Genomic DNA, 26,469 nt, shown 5'->3' with positions numbered 1-26,469 from the left:
TTGGGGACCCCTGGCCCAGCCCCCCTCTCCTCTGCCTCCTCCATGTCCAGACGAAAAAACTCTTCCACCAAAGCTGACTGGTTGTGCATGGCCTCAGGGCACCGGTTGTACGAATGGCCAACCTTATCACACAGATTGCACCTGATGATGTTACAATCCTTAGCCAGATGCCCCAGATCCTGACATAGAGAGCACTTCATCTCTGGACATGAGGAGGCCAAGTGACCCCGAGAACCAGATGCCCCAGATCCTGACATAGGGAGCACTTCATCTCTGGGCATGAGGAGGCGAAGTGACCCCGAGAACCAGATGCCCCAGATCCTGACATAGGGAGCACTTCATCTCTGGGCATGAGGAGGCGAAGTGACCCCGAGAACCGCACTTATTGCAGAGCTTGGGCTGTCCAGGGTAGAACACCACAATCCTGTCCTTCCCAATGAAGGCTGAGGAGGGCAGATGCTGGACCACATTCCCACACACATACAACCTCATCTGCACCGACCACCCACCAGTCCATATCCCTCTCTCATCCACAATCTTCTTCAGGGGTGTAAGTAGCTCCCCAAATCTCCTCAGCCAGACAGCCAAGTCAGCCGAAGGAATGGACTCATTCCGTACTAGAATGGTGACCGTCTTCACTAGAGGTTGGCGTGAGACCACCTTTGGGACGAGTCCCTTCCACTCCGGCAGACCCTTATACATGTGTTCATACTTCTCCCAGAATATATCCAGAGACTCGGGGGGCACAAAGGACAGATCATAGTCATAGGATCCTACAGGGCTGATCAAGGCGAAGATGTCATCCGCCCTAAACCCCATCTCCAAAATCCTGTCCACCACCGACATCCTGACCGGGGGAGCACCCCCACCTTCCCACCTGAGCTGCACCAAATTCCTCCTCCTGAAGGACAGGGGTGCAGATGGCAGACCTGCAGCAGACCTCCCCCCAGAGCTGACAGCCTGATGTGACCCCCTCCTCCCAGCCAGAGCCCCAGCATAGGTCTTATTTGCAGCATTAGTTGTAGTGGACCTTAAAGCTGCACCCCGCCCATTGGTTGCAGGAACCTCAGAGCCCCCGCTCTGCAAACCACCATCAGAGGCAGCAGCAGTCACTCCATCCACCAACACACAGGCATTCCCCTTTCCAGCATTGCAAGCACTCTTATCATCCATATGTTTCCTTTCACTCGTGGCACTACTGCTCCCAGCAGACTCACTCACACCAGATGCTCCTGTCTCCCCCTCCCCCAACATACTCCTCTTAGGCAAAAGCCTTCCACTCCTGGTCACTCTCCCCTGGGTTTCAGCAACCCCTTTCAGAGTGCTGCTGACAATTTCCCTCCCACCATTTTCTGCTGCATTTGCAGCCATCAGCAGAGGTTGTCCAGCAATAGTCTCAGATCCCCCCTTTACCTTCTCCCCAGCAGAGTCCACAGTCACAGGGTTCCTGGTATCAGAGTCCTCAGTCCCAGCAGAGTGCAGTCCTGCAGGCACAGCAGCCATCTTCCCTGCAGAGCTCTGTGCACACACAGGAGGATTTCCCTCCAAAACACTGCAGTGCACATGGCTGTCCACACTGGAGTCAAAAATGGCACTTTTAATAAAGCGCGGCTTTTCTGTTTTTTTCTCCTTTACAGGACCAGGAACAGAGTCCTCACCGTCATCTTCATCCTCAGAGTCCTCAGAAAAGCGGAAAGTTCTTCCAATTAGGGAAGACTCCAATTCCTCAATGTATTTTAGCAGTCCTCCGCCATATTCCTCTACCTCCTGTGCTGATCCTCCAGCCTGCTGTGGAGGGAGGGGGGCAGAGGCTGACATTTCCTCCAGGGAAGCAGATCCTGAGGTGGATGGGATAGCAGGGGCAGCATCCAGGACCCCCTCCTCGCTCTCCACCCGTACTGCCACCGCCGATGCTGGATCCTTACCGGAGTCTCCCTTCATCTTCCGGAACCTTTCCTCATTCCGGAACTTTTCTCTGAAAGCTCCGCTCTTCTCCTTCAGCGTCTTTACCAGATTCTGCTGCTTCTTAATGGCGACCTCCAAACCCTTCATCTCCGGCTTCATGCTCTGCCTCTTGCTGCTCCATGACGTCCTCCAAACCCTTCATCTCCGGCTTCAGACTCTGCCTCTTGCTGCTCCATGACGTCCTCCAAACCCTTCATCTCCGGCTTCATGCTCTGCCTTTTGCTGCTCCATGACGTCCTCCAAACCCTTCATCTCCGGCTTCAGACTCTGCCTCTTGCTGCTCCATGACGTCCTCCAAACCCTTCATCTCCGGCTTCATGCTCTGCCTCTTGCTGCTCCACGACTTGTCATGGAGAACTTTCTTCTTCTTGTAGTCAGTTTTCAGACTCACCAACTTTTCCTCCTCCTTTGCGATTCTCACCAGATAATCAGCAACCCGCTCTCTGAAGACAGGGAGGGATTCCCCACTTTTAGGGCCACAGCCAAGGTCTTCAGGTGCTGGTGAAGTATGGGAAGGCAAGCTGGGTCCCTCAGGGGGAGCATGGTCTGAGCCTAGCCCAGAAGAGGCCATGTTTCTGGGGCCAGGCGAGCAGGCCTGGCCCCCTAATGCCTGGAGAGGGAGAGCAACTGCAGCACAACCTCTCTGGTGCAGAGTGTAAGCTCCTCTGGTGCAGAGACTGATGGGACTGCGGGGGAGGGGACATTAGAGTGTAAGCTCCTCTTGTACAGAGACTGATGTGACTGTGGGGGAGGGGACATTAGAGTGTCAGCTCCTCTTGTACAGAGACTGATGGGACTGCGGGGGAGGGGACATTAGAGTGTCAGCTCCTCTTGTACAGAGACTGATGGGACTGCGGGGGAGGGGACATTAGAGTGTAAGCTCCTCTTGTACAGAGACTGATGGGACTGCGGGGGAGGGGACATTAGAGTGTAAGCTCCTCTTGTACAGAGACTGATGGGACTGCGGGGGAGGGGACATTAGAGTGTAAGCTCCTCTTGTACAGAGACTGATGGGACTGGCTCAGTAATCTCTGTACAGCGCTGCAGTATATGTCAGAGGTACAGTATATCAATCTTAGCACACATATATGTATTATCTGTATGTTTCGGGGAGTTCCGTGTCTCCCGGTTGATGTTTCGGGGAGTTCCGTGTCTCCCGGTTGATGTTTCGGGGAGTTCCGTGTCTCCCGGTTGATGTTTCGGGGAGTTCCGTGTCTCCCGGTTGATGTTTCGGGGAGTTCCGTGTCTCCCGGTTGATGTTTCGGGGAGTTCCGTGTCTCCTGGTTGATGTTTCGGGGTTCTCTCTCCGCAGGCTCTGGTAAGATCTGGCTGGACGATGTGAAGTGTACCGGGGATGAGCTGAGTATTCTGGATTGCCTGAAAGCTGACTGGGAGAAGCACAACTGTAGCCACACCGAGGATGCCGGCGTGGAGTGCGCCTAACGTGCCATTGGGTGACGAGAGGCGGGCAATCTGACACGCACAGTCCAATCATCGCGCTGCTGTTCTCCGTCTGAAAACCATATTTACTGTGCGTGTCCGGCCGGAAATCGTCTGGTTGTGGATGGAGGAAGGAAGAATCAGAGCCTCTTCCCAGGACTCCGATAGCGAGGTTTCAGCTCACTTCCTGTACCGGAGACAACGGAATCCTGCAAAGGGGACACGGACTTCCCATCTGTACTGCAAACCTCAATTATATATTTGTGCTGCTTTGGGAGGCTTCCCCACCCCTCCTGTCTTGAGGCTCACCCACCTCTCCTGTCTTGAGGCTCCCCCACCCTTCCTGCCTGGAGGCTTCCCCACCAGTCATGTTTGGAAACATCTCCACACCGCATGTCTGGAGGCTTCCCTTCCTGTCTATAGGCTTCCCCACCCCTCCTGTCTGGAGGTTCCCCCACCCTTCCTGTCTGGAGGTTCCCCCACCCTTCCTGTCTGGAGGTTCCCCCACCCTTCCTGTCTGGAGGCTTCCCCACCCTTCCTGTCTGGAGGCTTCCCCACCCTTCCTGTCTGGAGGCTTCCCCACCCTTCCTGTCTGGAGGCTTCCCCACCCTTCCTGTCTATAGGCTCCCCCACCCTTCCTGTCTATAGGCTCCCCCACCCCTCCTGTCCGGAGGCTTCCCCACCCCTCCTGTCTGGAGGCTTCCCCACCCTTCCTGTCTATAGGCTCCCCCACCCTTCCTGTCTATAGGCTCCCCCACCCTTCCTGTCTATAGGCTCCCCCACCCCTCCTGTCTGGAGGCTTCCCCACCCTTCCTGTCTATAGGCTCCCCCACCCTTCCTGTCTATAGGCTCCCCCACCCCTCCTGTCTGGAGGCTTCCCCACCCTTCCTGTCCGGAGGCTTCCCCACCCTTCCTGTCTGGAGGCTTCCCCACCCTTCCTGTCTATAGGCTCCCCCACCCTTCCTGTCTATAGGCTCCCCCACCCCTCCTGTCCGGAGGCTTCCCCACCCTTCCTGTCTGGAGGTTCCCCCACCCTTCCTGTCTGGAGGCTCCCCCACCCTTCCTGTCTGGAGGCTTCCCCACCCTTCCTGTCTGGAGGCTTCCCCACCCTTCCTGTCTGGAGGCTCCCCCACCCCTCCTGTCTGAAGGCTTCCCCACCCCTCCCCCTCTCCAGGGCTTTTTTTGAGGGGAATAGGTCCAGGTACTCCCCCCTTGTCTTTGCCCCTACCCACCTCCGAGCACCGTCTCTTGGTCCCTCCCCCAAACCCGCCTCTCTGTACCACCCCTTTTAGGGCCGGTTCACACCATAGAAACGCACTCCAGATGCGTTCCGCATGCGTCTCTGTATGCGCTTTTTGTATGCATTCCGGCTCAGGTTTCCTCTCTCTTTTTCTTCAATTTAAATCAGGACATGTGCGTCTCGGTGCGTTTTTGATGCATTTTACTGCGTTCCAATACAGTTCTTTGCAGGAAAAATGCCGCCTGTTCTACTTTTTTTCTGCATCCGGAACGCACTGGAACTGCGAGCGCTGAAGTGATCACCCAGATCACCGACTTTCTGTGCATTTTGGATGCAGAAAAAAAACAACTGAAACGCATGGAGTGTGAACCGGCCCTTAGAGAATACCGAGCTAAGTGTCATTTGGTGGTGCTAAGCAATTGGTATGGTTGTCCCCTGCAGCCAGCAACAATAGATCCCCCTACAGCAACAAAAAATCTCCCCCAGCAACAATAGATCCCCACCAGCAACAAAAGATCCCCACCAGCAACAATAGATCCCCCCCCCAGCAACATTAGATCCCCTCCAGCAACAATAGATCCCAACCAGCAACAAAGGGTCTCCCTCCAGCAACAATAGATCCCCCCACAGCAACAATAGAACTCCCCCAGCAACAATAGATCCCATTCAGCAACAATAGATCCCCCCAGAAACAATAGATCCCCTCCATCAACAATAGATCCCCTCCAGCACAAATAGATCCCCTCCAGCAACAAAGGATCTCCTTCCAGCAACAATATATCCCCCTCCAGCAACAATAGATCTCCGTCCAGCAACAATTGATTCCCATCCAGCAAAAATATCCCCTCCTGCAGCATAATACCCCCAGTAAACAACTTCCCCCCCTCCAGTAACCACAGACCCCTCCAGCAACAATTGATCCCCATCCAGCAAATTAGCCCCTCCTGCAGCATAATACCCCAGTCAGCAACTGGTCCCCCTCCAGTGACAACAGACCCCTCCAGCAACAATAGATCCCACTCCAGCAACAGACCCCTCTAGCAACAATACATCTCCCTCCAGCAACAATAGACCCTCCCCCAGCAATAATAGACCCTCTAACAACAATAGATCCCTCCAGCAACAATAGATCCAAGACGGTCATAACTTCTCAGCAATGGTTTCTAATATTTTTCTTTTTTTGGGGGGGGGGCGGGGTGTTAATTGTTTAACCTTGTAGATTGTGTAATTTGTATCTGTTTATCAAATATCTCTTTTTATAAAATCCTCATATTTTGTACAGCGCTGCGCCCATTGTTGGTGCCATATAAATATAATGATACATCGTGTTCACCGAAGAAGAAGAAGAAGGATATATATATATCAGGGCTGTGATCATTTCCTGTTCCTGAGAGAATCAAATAAACAAACAGAAACAAAAAGTGCAACAATTCCTTCTTATCATAAATCATTTTCTGTATTAGAAGAGGTAAAGACTCCAGAGAGAGAAATATCATCCCCCCTCCCCCCCCCCCCCCCCCCGGGTACAAATCATCAGTAACACCTCAACATGCAGTTCAGTTTTGGGCTCCAATTCACAGAAAGAACATTGAGGAACTGGAGGAAGTACAGAGAAGGGCAACCAAACTGATACGAGGCATGGAGGAGATCAGCTATGAGGAGAGATTAGAGGAACTGAATGTATTCTCTACTGAGAGGAGGAGATTAAGGGGGGATATGATCTCCATGTATAATACATAAGGGGGATATGATCTCCATGTATAATACATAAGGGGGGATATGATCTCCATGTATAATACATAAGGGGGATATGATCTCCATGTATAATACATAAGGGGGGATATGATCTCCATGTATAATACATAAGGGGGATATGATCCCCATGTATAATACATAAGGGGGGGATATGATCTCCATGTATAATACATAAGGGGGGGATATGATCTCCATGTATAATACATAAGGGGGGATATGATATCCATGTATAATACATAAGGGGGGATATGATATCCATGTATAATACATAAGGGGGGGATATGATCTCCATGTATAATACATAAGGGGGGATATGATCTCCATGTATAATACATAAGGGGGGATATGATCTCCATGTATAATACATAAGGGGGATATGATCTCCATGTATAGTACATAAGGGGGGATATGATCTCCATGTATAATACATAAGGGGGGATATGATATCCATGTATAATACATAAGGGGGGGATATGATCTCCATGTATAATACATAAGGGGGGATATGATCTCCATCTATAATACATAAGGGGGGATATGATCTCCATGTATAATACATAAAGGGGATATGATCTCCATGTATAATACATAAGGGGGATATGATCTCCATGTATAGTACATAAGGGGGGGATATGATCTCCATGTATAATACATAAGGGGGGATATGATCTCCATGTATAATACATAAGGGGGATATGATCTCCATGTATAATACATAAGGGGGGGATATGACCTCCATGTATAATACATAAGGGGGGATAAGATCTCCATGTATAATACATAAGGGGGGATATGATCTCCATGTATAATACATAAGGGGGGATATGATCCCCATGTATAATACATAAGGGGGGGATATGATCTCCATGTATAATACATAAGGGGGGGATATGATCTCCATGTATAATACATAAGGGGGGATATGATCTCCATATATAATATATAAGGGGGGATATGATCTCCATGTATAATACATAAGGGGGATATGATCTCCATGTATAATACATATGGGGGGGATATGATCTCCATGTATAATACATAAGGGGGGATATGATCTCCATGTATAATACATAAGGGGGATATGATCTCCATGTATAATACATAAGGGGGGGATATGACCTCCATGTATAATACATAAGGGGGGATATGATCTCCATGTATAATACATAAGGGGGGGATATGACCTCCATGTATAATACATAAGGGGGGATATGATCTCCATGTATAATACATAAGGGGGGGATATGATCTCCATGTATAATACATAAGGGGGGATATGATCATCATGTATAATACATAAGGGGGGGATATGATCTCCATGTATAATACATAAGGGGGGATATGATCTCCATGTATAATACATAAGGGGGGGATATGACCTCCATGTATAATACATAAGGGGGGATATGATCTCCATGTATAATACATAAGGGGGGGATATGATCTCCATGTATAATACATAGGGGGGGATATGATCTCCATGTATAATACATAAGGGGGGATATGATCTCCATGTATAATACATAAGGGGGGATATGATCTCCATGTATAATACATAAGGGGGGATATGATCTCCATGTATAATACATAAGGGGGATATGATCTCCATGTATAATACATAAGGGGGATATGATCTCCATGCATAATACATAAGGGGGGATATGATCTCCATGCATAATACATAAGGGGGGATATGATCTCCATGTATAATACAAAAGGGGGGGATATGATCTCCATGTATAATACAAAAGGGGGGGAATATGATCTCCATGTATAATACATAAGGGGGGATATGATCTCCATGTATAATACATAAGGGGGATATGATCTCCATGTATAATACATAAGGGGGGATATGATCTCCATGTATAATACATAAGGGGGGATATGATCTCCATGTATAATACATAAGGGGGGGATATGATCTCCATGCATAATACATAAGGGGGATATGATCTCCATGTATAATACATAAGGGGGATATGATCTCCATGTATAATACATAAGGGGGGGATATGATCTCCATGTATAATACATAAGGGGGGATATGATCTCCATGTATAATACATAAGGGGGGATATGATCTCCATGTATAATACATAAGGGGGATATGATCTCCATGTATAATACATAAGGGGGGATATGATCTCCATGTATAATACATAAGGGGGGGGATATGACCTCCATGTAAAATACATAAGGGGGGGATATGATCACCGTGTATTATACATATGGGGGGGATATGATCTCCATGTATAATACATAAGGGGGGGATATGATCTCCATGTATAATACATAAGGGGGGGATATGATCTCCATGTATAATACATAAGGGGGGGATATGATCTCCATGTATAATACATAAGGGGGGATATGATCTCCATGTATAATACATAAGGGGGATATGATCTCCATGTATAATACATAAGGGGGGATATGATCTCCATGTATAATACATAAGGGGGGGATATGACCTCCATGTATAATACATAAGGGGGGGATATGATCTCCATGTATAATACACAAGGGGGGGATATGACCTCCATGTAAAATACATAAGGGGGGATATGATCACCATGTATTATACATATGGGGGGATATGATCACTGTGTATAATACATAAGGGGGGGATATGACCTCCATGTATAATACATAAGGGGGATATGATCTCCATGTATAATACATAAGGGGGGATATGATCTCCATGTTTAATACATAAGGGGGGGATATGACCTCCATGTATAATACATAAGGGGGGGATATGATCTCCATGTATAATACATAAGGGGGGGATATGACCTCCATGTAAAATACATAAGGGGGGATATGATCACCATGTATTATACATATGGGGGGATATGATCACCGTGTATAATACATAAGGGGGGATATGATCTCCATGTATAATACATAAGGGGGGGATATGATCTCCATGTATAAAACATAAGGGGGGAAATGATCTCCATGTATAATACATAAGGGGGGGATATGATCTCCATGTATAATACATAAGGGGGGATATGATCTCCGTGTATAATACATAAGGGGGGATATGATCTCCGTGTATAATACATAAGGGGGGGATATGATCTCCGTGTATAATACATATGGGTGGGATATGATCTCCGTGTATAATACATAAGGGGGGATATAATCTCCGTGTATAATACATATGGGGGGGATATGATCTCCGTGTATAATACATATGGGGGGGATATGATCTCCGTGTATAATACATAAGGGGGGATATGATCTCCATGTATAATACATAAGGGGGATATGATCTCCATGTATAATACATAAGGGGGGGATATGATCTCCATGTATAATACATAAGGGGGATATGATCTCCATGTATAATACATATGGGGGGGATATGATCTCCATGTATAATACATATAAGGGGGGATATGATCTTCATGTATAATACATATAAGGGGGATATGATCTCCATGTATAATACATAAGGGGGGATATGATCTCCATGTATAATACATAAGGGGGATATGATCTCCATGTATAATACATAAGGGGGGATATGATCTCCATGTATAATACATAAGGGGGGATATGATCTCCATGTATAATACATAAGGGGGGATATGATCTCCTTGTATAATACATAAGGGGGATATGATCTCCTTGTATAATACATAAGGGGGGATATGATCTCCATGTATAATACATAAGGGGGATATGATCTCCATGTATAATACATATAAGGGGGGATATGATCCCCATGTATAAAACATAAGGGGGATATGATCTCCATGTATAATACATAAGGGGGGATATGATCTCCATGTATAATACATAAGGGGGGATATGACCTCCATGTAAAATACATATGGGGGGGATATGATCTCCATGTATAATACATATGGGGGGGATATGATCACCATGTATAATACATATAAGGGGGGATATGATCTCCATGTATAATACATAAGGGGGATATGATCTCCATGTATAATACATAAGGGGGGATATGATCTCCATGTATAATACATAAGGGGGGGATATGATCTCCATGTATAATACATAAGGGGGATATGATCTCCATGTATAATACATAAGGGGGGGAATATGATCTCCATGTATAATACATAAGGGGGATATGAACTCCATGTATAATACATATGGGGGGGATATGATCTCCATGTATAATACATAAGGGGGGGATATGATCTCCATGTATAATACATAAGGGTGGGATATGATCTCCATGTATAATACATATGGGGGGGATATGATCTCCATGTATAATACATATGGGGGGATATGATCTCCATGTATAATACATAAGGGGGGGGGTATGATCTCCATGTATAATACATAAGGGGGGATATGATCTCCATGTATAATACATAAGGGGGGATATGATCTCCATGTATAATACATAAGGGGGGGATATGATCTCCATGTATAATACATAAGGGGGGATATGATCTCCATGTATAATACATAAGGGGGGATATGATCTCCATGTATAATACATAAGGGGGGATATGATTTCTGTATAATACATAAGGGGGGGAATATGATCTCCATGTATAATACATAAGGGGGGGATATGATCTCCATGTATAATACATAAGGGGGATATGATCTCCATGTATAATACATAAGGGGGGGATATGATCTCCATGTATAATACATAAGGGGGATATGATCTCCATGTATAATACAAAAGGGGGGGATATGATCTCCATGTATAATACAAAAGGGGGGGGGGATATGATCTCCATGTATAATACATAAGGGGGGATATGATCTCCATGTATAATACATAAGGGGGGATATGATCTCCATGTATAATACATAAGGGGGATATGATCTCCATGTATAATACATAAGGGGGGATATGATCTCCATGTATAATACATAAGGGGGGATATGATCTCCATGTATAATACATAAGGGGGGGATATGATCTCCATGCATAATACATAAGGGGGATATGATCTCCATGTATAATACATAAGGGGGATATGATCTCCATGTATAATACATAAGGGGGGGATATGATCTCCATGTATAATACATAAGGGGGGATATGATCTCCATGTATAATACATAAGGGGGATATGATCTCCATGTATAATACATAAGGGGGGATATGATCTCCATGTATAATACATAAGGGGGGGGGGATATGACCTCCATGTAAAATACATAAGGGGGGGATATGATCACCGTGTATTATACATATGGGGGGGATATGATCTCCATGTATAATACATAAGGGGGGATATGCTCACCATGTATAATACATAAGGGGGGGATATGACCTCCATGTATAATACATAAGTGGGGATATGATCTCCATGTATAATACATAAGGGGGGGATATGATCTCCATGTATAATACATAAGGGGGGGATATGATCTCCATGTATAATACATAAGGGGGGGATATGATCTCCATGTATAATACATAAGGGGGGGATATGATCTCCATGTATAATACATAAGGGGGGATATGATCTCCATGTATAATACATAAGGGGGATATGATCTCCATGTATAATACATAAGGGGGGATATGATCTCCATGTATAATACATAAGGGGGGATATGATCTCCATGTATAATACATAAGGGGGGGATATGATCTCCATGTATAATACATAAGGGGGGATATGATCTCCATGTATAATACATATAAGGGGGGATATGATCTCCATGTATAATACATATAAGGGGGGATATGATCTCCATGTATAATACATAAGGGGGGGGGATATGACCTCCATGTAAAATACATAAGGGGGGGATATGATCACCGTGTATTTTACATATGGGGGGGATATGATCTCCATGTATAATACATAAGGGGGGATATGCTCACCATGTATAATACATAAGGGGGGGATATGACCTCCATGTATAATACATAAGTGGGGATATGATCTCCATGTATAATACATAAGGGGGGGATATGATCTCCATGTATAATACATAAGGGGGGGATATGATCTCCATGTATAATACATAAGGGGGGGATATGATCTCCATGTATAATACATAAGGGGGATATGATCTCCATGTATAATACATAAGGGGGGATATGATCTCCATGTATAATACATAAGGGGGGATATGATCTCCATGTATAATACATAAGGGGGGGATATGATCTCCATGTATAATACATAAGGGGGGATATGATCTCCATGTATAATACATATAAGGGGGGATATGATCTCCATGTATAATACATATAAGGGGGGATATGATCTCCATGTATAATACATAAGGGGGGGATATGATCTCCATGTATAATACATATAAGGGGGGGATATGATCTCCATGTATAATACATAAGGGGGGGATATGATCTCCATGTATAATACATAAGGGGGGATATGATCTCCATGTATAATACATAAGGGGGGATATGATCTCCATGTATAATACATAAGGGGGGATATGATCTCCATGTATAATACATAAGGGGGGGATATGACCTCCATGTATAATACATAAGGGGGGGATATGATCTCCATGTATAATACATAAGGGGGGGATATGACCTCCATGTAAAATACATAAGGGGGGATATGATCTCCATGTATAATACATAAGGGGGGGATATGACCTCCATGTATAATACATAAGGGGGGGATATGACCTCCATGTAAAATACATAAGGGGGGATATGATCACCATGTATTATACATATGGGGGGATATGATCACCGTGTATAATACATAAGGGGGGATATGATCTCCATGTATAATACATAAGGGGGGGATATGATCTCCATGTATAAAACATAAGGGGGGGAAATGATCTCCATGTATAATACATAAGGGGGGGATATGATCTCCATGTATAATACATAAGGGGGGATATGATCTCCATGTATAATACATAAGGGGGGATATGATCTCCGTGTATAATACATAAGGGGGGGATATGATCTCCGTGTATAATACATATGGGTGGGATATGATCTCCGTGTATAATACATAAGGGGGGGATATAATCTCCGTGTATAATACATAAGGGGGGATATAATCTCCGTGTATAATACATATGGGGGGGGATATGATCTCCGTGTATAATACATATGGGGGGGGGATATGATCTCCGTGTATAATACATATGGGGGGGGATATGATCTCCGTGTATAATACATAAGGTGGGATATGATCTCCATGTATAATACATAAGGGGGATATGATCTCCATGTATAATACATAAGGGGGGGATATGATCTCCATGTATAATACATAAGGGGGATATGATCTCCATGTATAATACATATGGGGGGGATATGATCTCCATGTATAATACATATAAGGGGGGATATGATCTTCATGTATAATACATATAAGGGGGGATATGATCTCCATGTATAATACATAAGGGGGGATATGATCTCCATGTATAATACATAAGGGGGATATGATCTCCATGTATAATACATAAGGGGGGATATGATCTCCATGTATAATACATAAGGGGGGATATGATCTCCATGTATAATACATAAGGGGGGATATGATCTCCATGTATAATACATAAGGGGGGATATGATCTCCTTGTATAATACATAAGGGGGATATGATCTCCTTGTATAATACATAAGGGGGGATATGATCTCCATGTATAATACATAAGGGGGATATGATCTCCATGTATAATACATATAAGGGGGGATATGATCCCCATGTATAAAACATAAGGGGGATATGATCTCCATGTATAATACATAAGGGGGGATATGACCTCCATGTAAAATACATATGGGGGGATATGATCTCCATGTATAATACATATGGGGGGGATATGATCACCATGTATAATACATATAAGGGGGGATATGATCTCCATGTATAATACATAAGGGGGATATGATCTCCATGTATAATACATAAGGGGGGATATGATCTCCATGTATAATACATAAGGGGGGATATGATCTCCATGTATAATACATATGGGGGGGATATGATCACCATGTATAATACATATAAGGGGGGATATGATCTCCATGTATAATACATAAGGGGGGATATGATCTCCATGTATAATACATAAGGGGGGGAATATGATCTCCATGTATAATACATAAGGGGGATATGAACTCCATGTATAATACATATGGGGGGGATATGATCTCCATGTATAATACATAAGGGGGGGATATGATCTCCATGTATAATACATAAGGGTGGGATATGATCTCCATGTATAATACATATGGGGGGGATATGATCTCCATGTATAATACATATGGGGGGATATGATCTCCATGTATAATACATAAGGGGGGGGGGGGTATGATCTCCATGTATAATACATAAGGGGGGATATGATCTCCATGTATAATACATAAGGGGGGATATGATCTCCATGTATAATACATAAGGGGGGATATGATCTCCATGTATAATACATAAGGGGGGATATGATCTCCATGTATAATACATAAGGGGGGATATGATCTCCATGTATAATACATAAGGGGGGGATATGATCTCCATGTATAATACATAAGGGGGGATATGATCTCCATGTATAATACATAAGGGGGGGATATGATTTCTGTATAATACATAAGGGGGGGAATATGATCTCCATGTATAATACATAAGGGGGGGATATGATCTCCATGTATAATACATAAGGGGGATATGATCTCCATGTATAATACATAAGGGGGGGGATATGATCTCCATGTATAATACATAAGGGGGATATGATCTTCATGTATAATACATATGGGGGGGATATGATCTCCATGTATAATACATAAGGGGGGATATGATCTCCATGTATAATACATAAGGGGGATATGATCTCCATGTATAATACATAAGGGGGGATATGATCTCCATGTATAATACATAAGGGGGGATATGATCACCATGTATAATACATATAAGGGGGGATATGATCTCCATGTATAATACATATAAGGGGGGGGGGTATGATCTCCATGTATAATACATAAGGGGGGATATGATCTCCATGTATAACACATAAGGGGGGGATATGATCTCCATGTATAACACATAAGGGGGCGATATGATCTCCATGTATAATACATAAGGGGGGATATGATCTCCATGTATAATACATAAGGGGGGATATGATCTCCATGTATAATACATAAGGGGGATATGATCTCCATGTATAATACATAAGGAGGGGGATATGATCACCATGTATAATTCATAAGGGAGGAAATGATCTCCATGTATAATACATAAGGGGGATATGATCTCCATGTATAATACATATGGGGGGGATATGATCTCCATGTATAATACATATAAGGGGGGATATGATCTTCATGTATAATACATATAAGGGGGGATATGATCTCCATGTATAATACATAAGGGGGGATATGATCTCCATGTATAATACATAAGGGGGATATGATCTCCATGTATAATACATAAGGGGGGATATGATCTCCATGTATAATACATAAGGGGGGATATGATCTCCATGTATAATACATAAGGGGGGATATGATCTCCATGTATAATACATAAGGGGGGATATGATCTCCTTGTATAATACATAAGGGGGATATGATCTCCTTGTATAATACATAAGGGGGGATATGATCTCCATGTATAATACATAAGGGGGGATATGATCTCCATGTATAATACATATAAGGGGGGATATGATCCCCATGTATAAAACATAAGGGGGATATGATCTCCATGTATAATACATAAGGGGGGATATGATCTCCATGTATAATACATAAGGGGGGATATGACCTCCATGTAAAATACATATGGGGGGATATGATCTCCATGTATAATACATATGGGGGGGATATGATCACCATGTATAATACATATAAGGGGGGATATGATCTCCATGTATAATACATAAGGGGGATATGATCTCCATGTATATTACATAAGGGGGGATATGATCTCCATGTATAATACATAAGGGGGGATATGATCTCCATGTATAATACATAAGGGGGGGATATGATCTCCATGTATAATACATATGAGGGGATATGATCTCCATGTATAATACATATGGGGGGGATATGATCACCATGTATAATACATATAAGGGGGGATATGATCTCCATGTATAATACATAAGGGGGATATGATCTCCATGTATAATACATAAGGGGGGATATGATCTCCATGTATAATACATAAGGGGGGATATGATCTCCATGTATAATACATATGGGGGGGATATGATCACCATGTATAATACATATAAGGGGGGATATGATCTCCATGTATAATACATAAGGGGGGATATGATCTCCATGTATAATACATAAGGGGGGGATATGATCTCCATGTATAATACATAAGGGGGATATGATCTCCATGTATAATACATATGGGGGGGATATGATCTCCATGTATAATACATATAAGGGGGGATATGATCTTCATGTATAATACATATAAGGGGGGATATGATCTCCATGTATAATACATAAGGGGGGATATGATCTCCATGTATAATACATAAGGGGGATATGATCTCCATGTATAATACATAAGGGGGGATATGATCTCCATGTATAATACATAAGGGGGGATATGATCTCCATGTATAATACATAAGGGGGGATATGATCTCCATGTATAATACATAAGGGGGGATATGATCTCCTTGTATAATACATAAGGGGGATATGATCTCCTTGTATAATACATAAGGGGGGATATGATCTCCATGTATAATACATAAGGGGGATATGATCTCCATGTATAATACATATAAGGGGGGATATGATCCCCATGTATAAAACATAAGGGGGATATGATCTCCATGTATAATACATAAGGGGGGATATGATCTCCATGTATAATACATAAGGGGGGATATGACCTCCATGTAAAATACATATGGGGGGATATGATCTCCATGTATAATACATATGGGGGGGATATGATCACCATGTATAATACATATAAGGGGGGATATGATCTCCATGTATAATACATAAGGGGGATATGATCTCCATGTATAATACATAAGGGGGGATATGATCTCCATGTATAATACATAAGGGGGGATATGATCTCCATGTATAATACATATGGGGGGGATATGATCACCATGTATAATACATATAAGGGGGGATATGATCTCCATGTATAATACATAAGGGGGGATATGATCTCCATGTATAATACATAAGGGGGGGAATATGATCTCCATGTATAATACATAAGGGGGATATGAACTCCATGTATAATACATATGGGGGGGATATGATCTCCATGTATAATACATAAGGGGGGGATATGATCTCCATGTATAATACATAAGGGTGGGATATGATCTCCATGTATAATACATATGGGGGGGATATGATCTCCATGTATAATACATATGGGGGGATATGATCTCCATGTATAATACATAAGGGGGGGGGGTATGATCTCCATGTATAATACATAAGGGGGGATATGATCTCCATGTATAATACATAAGGGGGGATATGATCTCCATGTATAATACATAAGGGGGGATATGATCTCCATGTATAATACATAAGGGGGGATATGATCTCCATGTATAATACATAAGGGGGGATATGATCTCCATGTATAATACATAAGGGGGGGATATGATCTCCATGTATAATACATAAGGGGGGATATGATCTCCATGTATAATACATAAGGGGGGGATATGATTTCTGTATAATACATAAGGGGGGGAATATGATCTCCATGTATAATACATAAGGGGGGGATATGATCTCCATGTATAATACATAAGGGGGATATGATCTCCATGTATAATACATAAGGGGGGGGATATGATCTCCATGTATAATACATAAGGGGGATATGATCTTCATGTATAATACATATGGGGGGGATATGATCTCCATGTATAATACATAAGGGGGGATATGATCTCCATGTATAATACATAAGGGGGATATGATCTCCATGTATAATACATAAGGGGGGATATGATCTCCATGTATAATACATAAGGGGGGATATGATCACCATGTATAATACATATAAGGGGGGATATGATCTCCATGTATAATACATATAAGGGGGGGGGTATGATCTCCATGTATAATACATAAGGGGGGATATGATCTCCATGTATAACACATAAGGGGGGGATATGATCTCCATGTATAACACATAAGGGGGCGATATGATCTCCATGTATAATACATAAGGGGGGATATGATCTCCATGTATAATACATAAGGGGGGATATGATCTCCATGTATAATACATAAGGGGGATATGATCTCCATGTATAATACATAAGGAGGGGGATATGATCACCATGTATAATTCATAAGGGAGGAAATGATCTCCATGTATAATACATAAGGGGGATATGATCTCCATGTATAATACATATGGGGGGGATATGATCTCCATGTATAATACATATAAGGGGGGATATGATCTTCATGTATAATACATATAAGGGGGGATATGATCTCCATGTATAATACATAAGGGGGGATATGATCTCCATGTATAATACATAAGGGGGATATGATCTCCATGTATAATACATAAGGGGGGATATGATCTCCATGTATAATACATAAGGGGGGATATGATCTCCATGTATAATACATAAGGGGGGATATGATCTCCATGTATAATACATAAGGGGGGATATGATCTCCTTGTATAATACATAAGGGGGATATGATCTCCTTGTATAATACATAAGGGGGGATATGATCTCCATGTATAATACATAAGGGGGATATGATCTCCATGTATAATACATAAGGGGGATATGATCTCCATGTATAATACATATAAGGGGGGATATGATCCCCATGTATAAAACATAAGGGGGATATGATCTCCATGTATAATACATAAGGGGGGATATGATCTCCATGTATAATACATAAGGGGGGATATGACCTCCATGTAAAATACATATGGGGGGATATGATCTCCATGTATAATACATATGGGGGGGATATGATCACCATGTATAATACATATAAGGGGGGATATGATCTCCATGTATAATACATAAGGGGGATATGATCTCCATGTATATTACATAAGGGGGGATATGATCTCCATGTATAATACATAAGGGGGGATATGATCTCCATGTATAATACATAAGGGGGGGATATGATCTCCATGTATAATACATATGAGGGGATATGATCTCCATGTATAATACATATGGGGGGGATATGATCACCATGTATAATACATATAAGGGGGGATATGATCTCCATGTATAATACATAAGGGGGATATGATCTCCATGTATAATACATAAGGGGGGATATGATCTCCATGTATAATACATATGGGGGGGATATGATCACCATGTATAATACATATAAGGGGGGATATGATCTCCATGTATAATACATAAGGGGGGATATGATCTCCATGTATAATACATAAGGGGGGGAATATGATCTCCATGTATAATACATAAGGGGGATATGAACTCCATGTATAATACATATGGGGGGGATATGATCTCCATGTATAATACATAAGGGGGGGATATGATCTCCATGTATAATACATAAGGGTGGGATATGATCTCCATGTATAATACATATGGGGGGGATATGATCTCCATGTATAATACATATGGGGGGATATGATCTCCATGTATAATACATAAGGGGGGGGGGTATGATCTCCATGTATAATACATAAGGGGGGATATGATCTCCATGTATAATACATAAGGGGGGATATGATCTCCATGTATAATACATAAGGGGGGATATGATCTCCATGTATAATACATAAGGGGGGATATGATCTCCATGTATAATACATAAGGGGGGATATGATCTCCATGTATAATACATAAGGGGTGGATATGATCTCCATGTATAATACATAAGGGGGGATATGATCTCCATGTATAATACATAAGGGGGGGATATGATTTCTGTATAATACATAAGGGGGGGAATATGATCTCCATGTATAATACATAAGGGGGGGATATGATCTCCATGTATAATACATAAGGGGGATATGATCTCCATGTATAATACATAAGGGGGGGATATGATCTCCATGTATAATACATAAGGGGGATATGATCTTCATGTATAATACATATGGGGGGGATATGATCTCCATGTATAATACATAAGGGGGGATATGATCTCCATGTATAATACATAAGGGGGATATGATCTCCATGTATAATACATAAGGGGGGATATGATCTCCATGTATAATACATAAGGGGGGATATGATCACCATGTATAATACATATAAGGGGGGATATGATCTCCATGTATAATACATATAAGGGGGGGGTATGATCTCCATGTACAATACATAAGGGGGGATATGATCTCCATGTATAACACATAAGGGGGGGATATGATCTCCATGTATAACACATAAGGGGGCGATATGATCTCCATGTATAATACATAAGGGGGGATATGATCTCCATGTATAATACATAAGGGGGGATATGATCTCCATGTATAATACATAAGGGGGGATATGATCACCATGTATAATACATAAGGGGGGATATGATCTCCATGTATAATACATAAGGGGGGATATGATCTCCATGTATAATACATAAGGGGGATATGATCTCCATGTATAATACATAAGGGGGGATATGGTCTCTATGTATAATACATAAGGGGGGATATGATCTCCATGTATAATACATAAGGGGGGGATATGATCTCCATGTATAATACATAAGGGGGGATATGATCTCCATGTATAATATATAAGGGGGGATATGATCTCCATGTATAATACATAAGGGGGGGATATGATCTCCATGTATAATACATAAGGGGGGATATGATCTCCATGTATAATACATAAGGGGGGTTATGATCTCCATGTATAGGGTAAGGGGGGAGGGGGGGTATAGCATGCCCAAGGGAACCAACAACTGAGGACCAACCTCCTGAACTATCCACAGCTTCTTCTCTCTGACACCATCTCTGGTGGAGTTCTAGCCAGCAGCTCCAGTTGTACCCCCCCTACCCCCAGATGAACTCCTCTTCACCCAGAATTCTGGAGACTCTTCCTGGGCAGGGGATCTGGCTCCTGTCCCTTTATATGGGTAACAGTCACTAGCAGGGGGCTACTCTGGTCTGAGTGCTCCTTCCTCCCGGGGGGTGCAGGTGTACTCACTCAGATCAGATCCTCTCCTGTACTGCTTGCGGGTTGGCTGCTGCTGCTAAGCCTATCAGCTGGGCGGATCCTTCCCTACCGTACAGATGATCCTCTCTCAGGGGGCCAATGAGTCCCGAGATTTCCACCTCTTCAGCTCCAGGCCCGTAGGCAGGCCCCACCTCACTAGGCCTCCTGGCAGCCTTCCTCCTCCAGCCGCACATCTTCCTCTCCATCTCCCTACACCTCTCCCTCCACCATACCCCTCACCCTCCTGCTACTGAGCAGACTCTTACACTTTTAAGGGAGTCCCAGCCCCTTGCCAACCCTCCTGTTGGGGATTGGCTGAGGGCTGCCCCTCGAGAGTGCAGCGAGCCACTCATTAGAACCACCCTCTGCCTCCAAGGCCCTCCTCCGAAAGCCTCAGAGCAGGGGGCAATTCCAGAGGGGCTGGCCTGCAGAGTCCTGACCACAATTTGCCCCCTCTGGTTGTCACACCTGAGCTGCTAACCTGCTCCTGTCTAACCATCAGGGTCTAGCGCCCCCTAGGAGGGGGTTACAAGTCTGTAAGAACATGTTACCTAATAAGAGAGGAAAATAGTGCAAACATTGGACTCCAGGAGGATTCACCAGAAGAGAGTGGACAGCCAGGTACAAGCATCTGCTACACAGGGTACAGGGAGGCCTCCAGAACCCACGGGGGGGGGGGGGGAGGCATAAATGTAAAGGACACTTATTAATATCTAAGGTTAAAAAAAAGAGAAGAAATAAAAAGGGGGGGGGGGGGGTAGCTGTGTATCACCGATATAAGCAAGAGAAACTCTAAACACAATGAAAACCGAACAGCGAGGGGTCTGGAGCATGGGAGCTCAACCTGTGGCCCCTCCGGGTGTTGCGGAACTACAAGTCCCATCGTGCCTCTGCCTTTGGGAGCCATGCTTCTGTCAGTGGCTTGCAATGCCTCATGGGACTTGTAGTTCGGCCACATCTGACAGGGCCACAGGTTGAGCTGCCATGGTTTAGAGCAGTGGTCTCCAAACTGTGGCTCTGGGGCCGCATGTGGCCCTTTGCTTGCCTTTATCAGGCCCTTGGGACACTATCTCATTCACTGACACCAATGAAGGGGCACAATTCCTCCCAATGACACCAACAATGGGGTACAGTTCCTCCCATTGACACCAACAATGGAGCCCAATGATGTGGCAAAACTCCTACCCAATGGCACCAACGAGGGGCATAGTTCCTCACAATGATACCAACAATGGGGCCTAATGACACCAATGATGGGGAAAAATTCCTACCCAATGACACCAAAAATGGGGCACAGTTCCTCCCAATGCAACCAACAATGGGGACCAATGACAACAATGATGCACAATTCCTTCCAATTTCATCAGTGATGAGGCACAATGTCTCCCAATGACACCAATGATGGGGCGCAATTCCTACCAATGTCACCAATGATGGGGCGCAATTCCTACCAATGTCACCAATGATGGGGCACAATTCCTACCAATGTCACCAATGATGGGGCGCAATTCCTACCAATGACACCAATAATGGGGCGCAATTCCTACCAATGTCACCAATAATGGGGTGCAATTCCTACCAATGTCACCAATGATGGGGCACAATTCCTACCAATGATGGGACACAATTCCTACCAATGTCACCAATAATGGGGCACAATTCCTACCAATGTCACCAATGATGGGGCGCAATTCCTACCAATGTCACCAACGATGGGGCACTATTCCTCCCACTGACACCAACGATGGGGCACAATTCCTCCCAATGTCACCAACGATGGGGCACTATTCCACTCACTGACACCAAAGATGGGGAATTGTTTACTCCAACTGATGCCGGAACATTTTCTACTTTCGATGGCCACAGTCTGCCGCCCCCCCGGAAAGTCTGAAGGATAGTAAACTGGCCCCTAGTTTTGGAAAGTTTGGAGACACCGGTTTAGAGATTGCTGCAGTCCAGAAAATCCGGGAGAGTCACCACAGGTGACTTCAGGAGAAATACAGGCTGCTCTGGAAAATGACGGTGTGGTTGTTTTAAGGAGCACAATACGACAATATTCGGACAAAAATGAGCTGCATGGCCGAGTTACGAGAAAGAAGCCTCTACTATGCCAATGCCACAAAAAAGCCCGGTGAGGAGTGTCAAGGTGTTGTCGGCTATGTCGTAACCGGACTTTTTTGTGGCATTGGCACAGTAAAACCTTCTTTCTGGCAACTTGGCCATGCAGCTCATTTCTGTTCAAGTATCACCGTATTGTACGCCTTGAAACAACCACACCGTCATTTTCCAGAGCAGCCTGGATTTCTCCTGTGGGGGTTGTTCATGTATCCCCAACAATTCTTCTGGCAGTTGTGACTGCAATCATTCTTGGGCTACCTGACCTTGGCTTGGTATCAAGAGATCCCCAAATTTTCCATTTCTTAAAAAGTGATGGAACAGATCTGACTGGCCTATTCAAGGCTTTGGATATCTTTTGATATCTTTTTCCATCTTTATAAAGTTCCATCACCTTGTTACGCAGGACTTTTGACAGTTCTTTTCTGCTCCCCATGGCTCAGTATCTAGCCTGCTCAGTGCTTCCACATGAGAGCGAACAAAATCACTGACTATTTATACACAGACACTGACTGCAATTTAAAAAGCCACAGATGTGGGACATTAACTCTTTAATTGCCAATGTAACCCGTGTGTGACACCTTGTGTGTCTGTACCAAGGCCCAACATTCCAGGGGGCGGAGACTTCTGATCCAGGGGCGGAGACTTTTAAACAGGGCCAATTGGGGGATTTCTGTTATCATTAGGATTTTTAAAGGAGCCGAACAACTCTGTGATCATAAATGGCTTCATATCATCGCCACCCTTCAATAAAAGGCAATTATTTTATATTTCTTTATATTTTATTTCAGTATTTATTGCATAATAAAATAATACAAATGAGAAGGCGGGAAATATATGTGAATATAGACTGTTACACTTCGTAATCCGAGTCGCATCAAGTCCATGACACTCCTGGGATATGGATCTGGTCAGGTAAGTCGCAGTGGGGGTTGTTCATGAGTTTCAGCTGCTTTGGTGTTCATGAAATTAACAACAGGGGCACTAGATGGGCAACAATGAGACGACCCCCAAAACAGGAATGGTTTTACAGGTGGAGGCCACTGACATTTTGTTTCCCTTCTCATCTTTTCTGAGTGTTTTTCACTCGTATGCATTTGGCCGGGGTCAGTGTCACTACTGGTAGCATGAGGCCATACCTGGACCCTACAGAGGTTGCACAGGCAGTCCAACTGCTACAGGATGGCCCATCAATACATGCCATTGCCAGAAGGTGTGCTGTGTCCCCCAGCACAGTCTCAAGAGCATGGAGGAGATTCCAGGAGACAAGAGCACGGAGGAGATTCCAGGAGACGAGAGCACGGAGGAGATTCCAGGAGACGAGAGCACGGAGGAGATTCCAGGAGACGAGAGCACGGAGGAGATTCCAGGAGACGAGAGCACGGAGGAGATTCCAGGACACGAGAGCACGGAGAAGATTCCAGGAGACGAGCACGGAGGAGATTCCAGGAGACGAGAGCACGGAGGAGATTCCAGGAGACGAGAGCACGGAGGAGATTCCAGCAGATGAGCATGGAGGAGATTCCGGGAGACGAGAGCACGGAGGAGATTCCAGGAGACGAGAGCACGGAGGAGATTCCAGGAGACGAGAGCACGGAGGAGATTCCAGGAGACGAGAGCACGGAGGAGATTCCAGGAGATGAGCATGGAGGAGATTCCAGGAGACAGGCAGTTCCTCTAGGAGGGCTGGACAGGGCCATAGAAGGTCCTTAACCCATCAGCAGGACCGGTATCTGCTCCTTTGTGCAAGGAGGACCAGGATGAGCCCTGCCAGAGCCCTACAAAATGACCTCCAGCAGGCCACTGGTGGGAATGTCTCTGACCAAACAATCAGAAACCGACTTCATGAAGGTGGCCTGAGGGCACAACGTCCTCTAGTGGGCCCTGTGCTCACTGCCCAGCACCATAGAGCCCGATTGGCATTGGCCATTGAACCCCAGAATTGGCAGGTCCACCACTGGCGCCCTGTGCTTTTCACAGATTATTATTATTACATCGGGTTTATATCCATTCACTATATCCCTCTGCTCCTCCTAAACATTTGTATATTGTGTCCTCACTGCTTCCTTCGCCCCTCTATGGCACCCACCACCTCCTCCTATTATTCCACTCTCCCACTGACCCGAACACCTCCACTAGGAGTTTTTCACGCTCCTGCACATCCCGCTCCCATGCCACCTTTCTCACCCTTCTCCTCCTCCTAGCCGCGGGAGACATCTCCCCGAATCCTGGCCCTCCACCACCTCCCTCACCCGCACAACACCCTCCCGCCGCCATGTCCTACCGCAACCTAGTATCTGTCCCCCTGCTCCCTAAAATCTCCCCCCCGTTTTCATGTGCACTCCTGAACGCCCGATCGGTGTGCAACAAGCTTACCGCCATCCACGACCTCTTTGTTTCCCGCTCCCTCAACCTCCTGGCGATCACGGAAACTTGGATCCAGCCCACTGACTCTACCTCCCCTGCTGCACTCTCCTATGGAGGTCTCACCTGGACCCACTCACCCAGGCCTAACGGTCGTAAAGGTGGTGGGGTTGGTCTGCTCCTGTCACCGCAGAGCACCTTCCGAGTCCTCCCAAACCCCCCCTCCCTATCCTTCTCCTCCTTCGAGGCCCACTGCGTCCGACTATTCTCCCCAACCCCCCTGAAGATTGCTGTGATATACCGGCCTCCTGGATCCATACCCCGCTTCCTGGAAGACTTCTCCTCCTGGCTACCCTTCTTCCTCTCCTCTGAGCTACCCACCATCATTCTTGGGGATTTCAACATCCCTGTCAACCTTGACAACCCGGACACAGCCCGTC

The 26,469-nt window shown here is 44.5% G+C and overlaps 1 protein-coding gene across 1 annotated transcript in view; it reads left to right on the top strand.

Moving 5' to 3' along the window:
* The window catches only part of LOC149436374 (uncharacterized), a 70,770-nt gene extending 64,695 nt beyond the window's left edge, over nucleotides 1-6,075 (top strand). The window contains exon 17 of the mRNA XM_089661684.1: nucleotides 3,278-6,075. Coding sequence (XP_089517810.1) covers nucleotides 3,278-3,408 — 131 coding nt within the window. The 3' untranslated portion in view covers nucleotides 3,409-6,075. The remainder of the gene's footprint in view (nucleotides 1-3,277) is intronic.
* The last annotated feature ends 20,394 nt before the right edge of the window (nucleotides 6,076-26,469 follow it).

Source organism: Staurois parvus, unplaced genomic scaffold (genome assembly GCF_062004578.1).
Source record: "Staurois parvus isolate SC_StPar_1 unplaced genomic scaffold, SC_StPar_1.0 ptg001366l, whole genome shotgun sequence".
NCBI classification, from domain to species: domain Eukaryota; kingdom Metazoa; phylum Chordata; class Amphibia; order Anura; family Ranidae; genus Staurois; species Staurois parvus.
The sequence above is the reverse complement of the archived record's forward strand: the minus strand, read 5'-3'. Positions and strand labels throughout refer to the sequence as shown.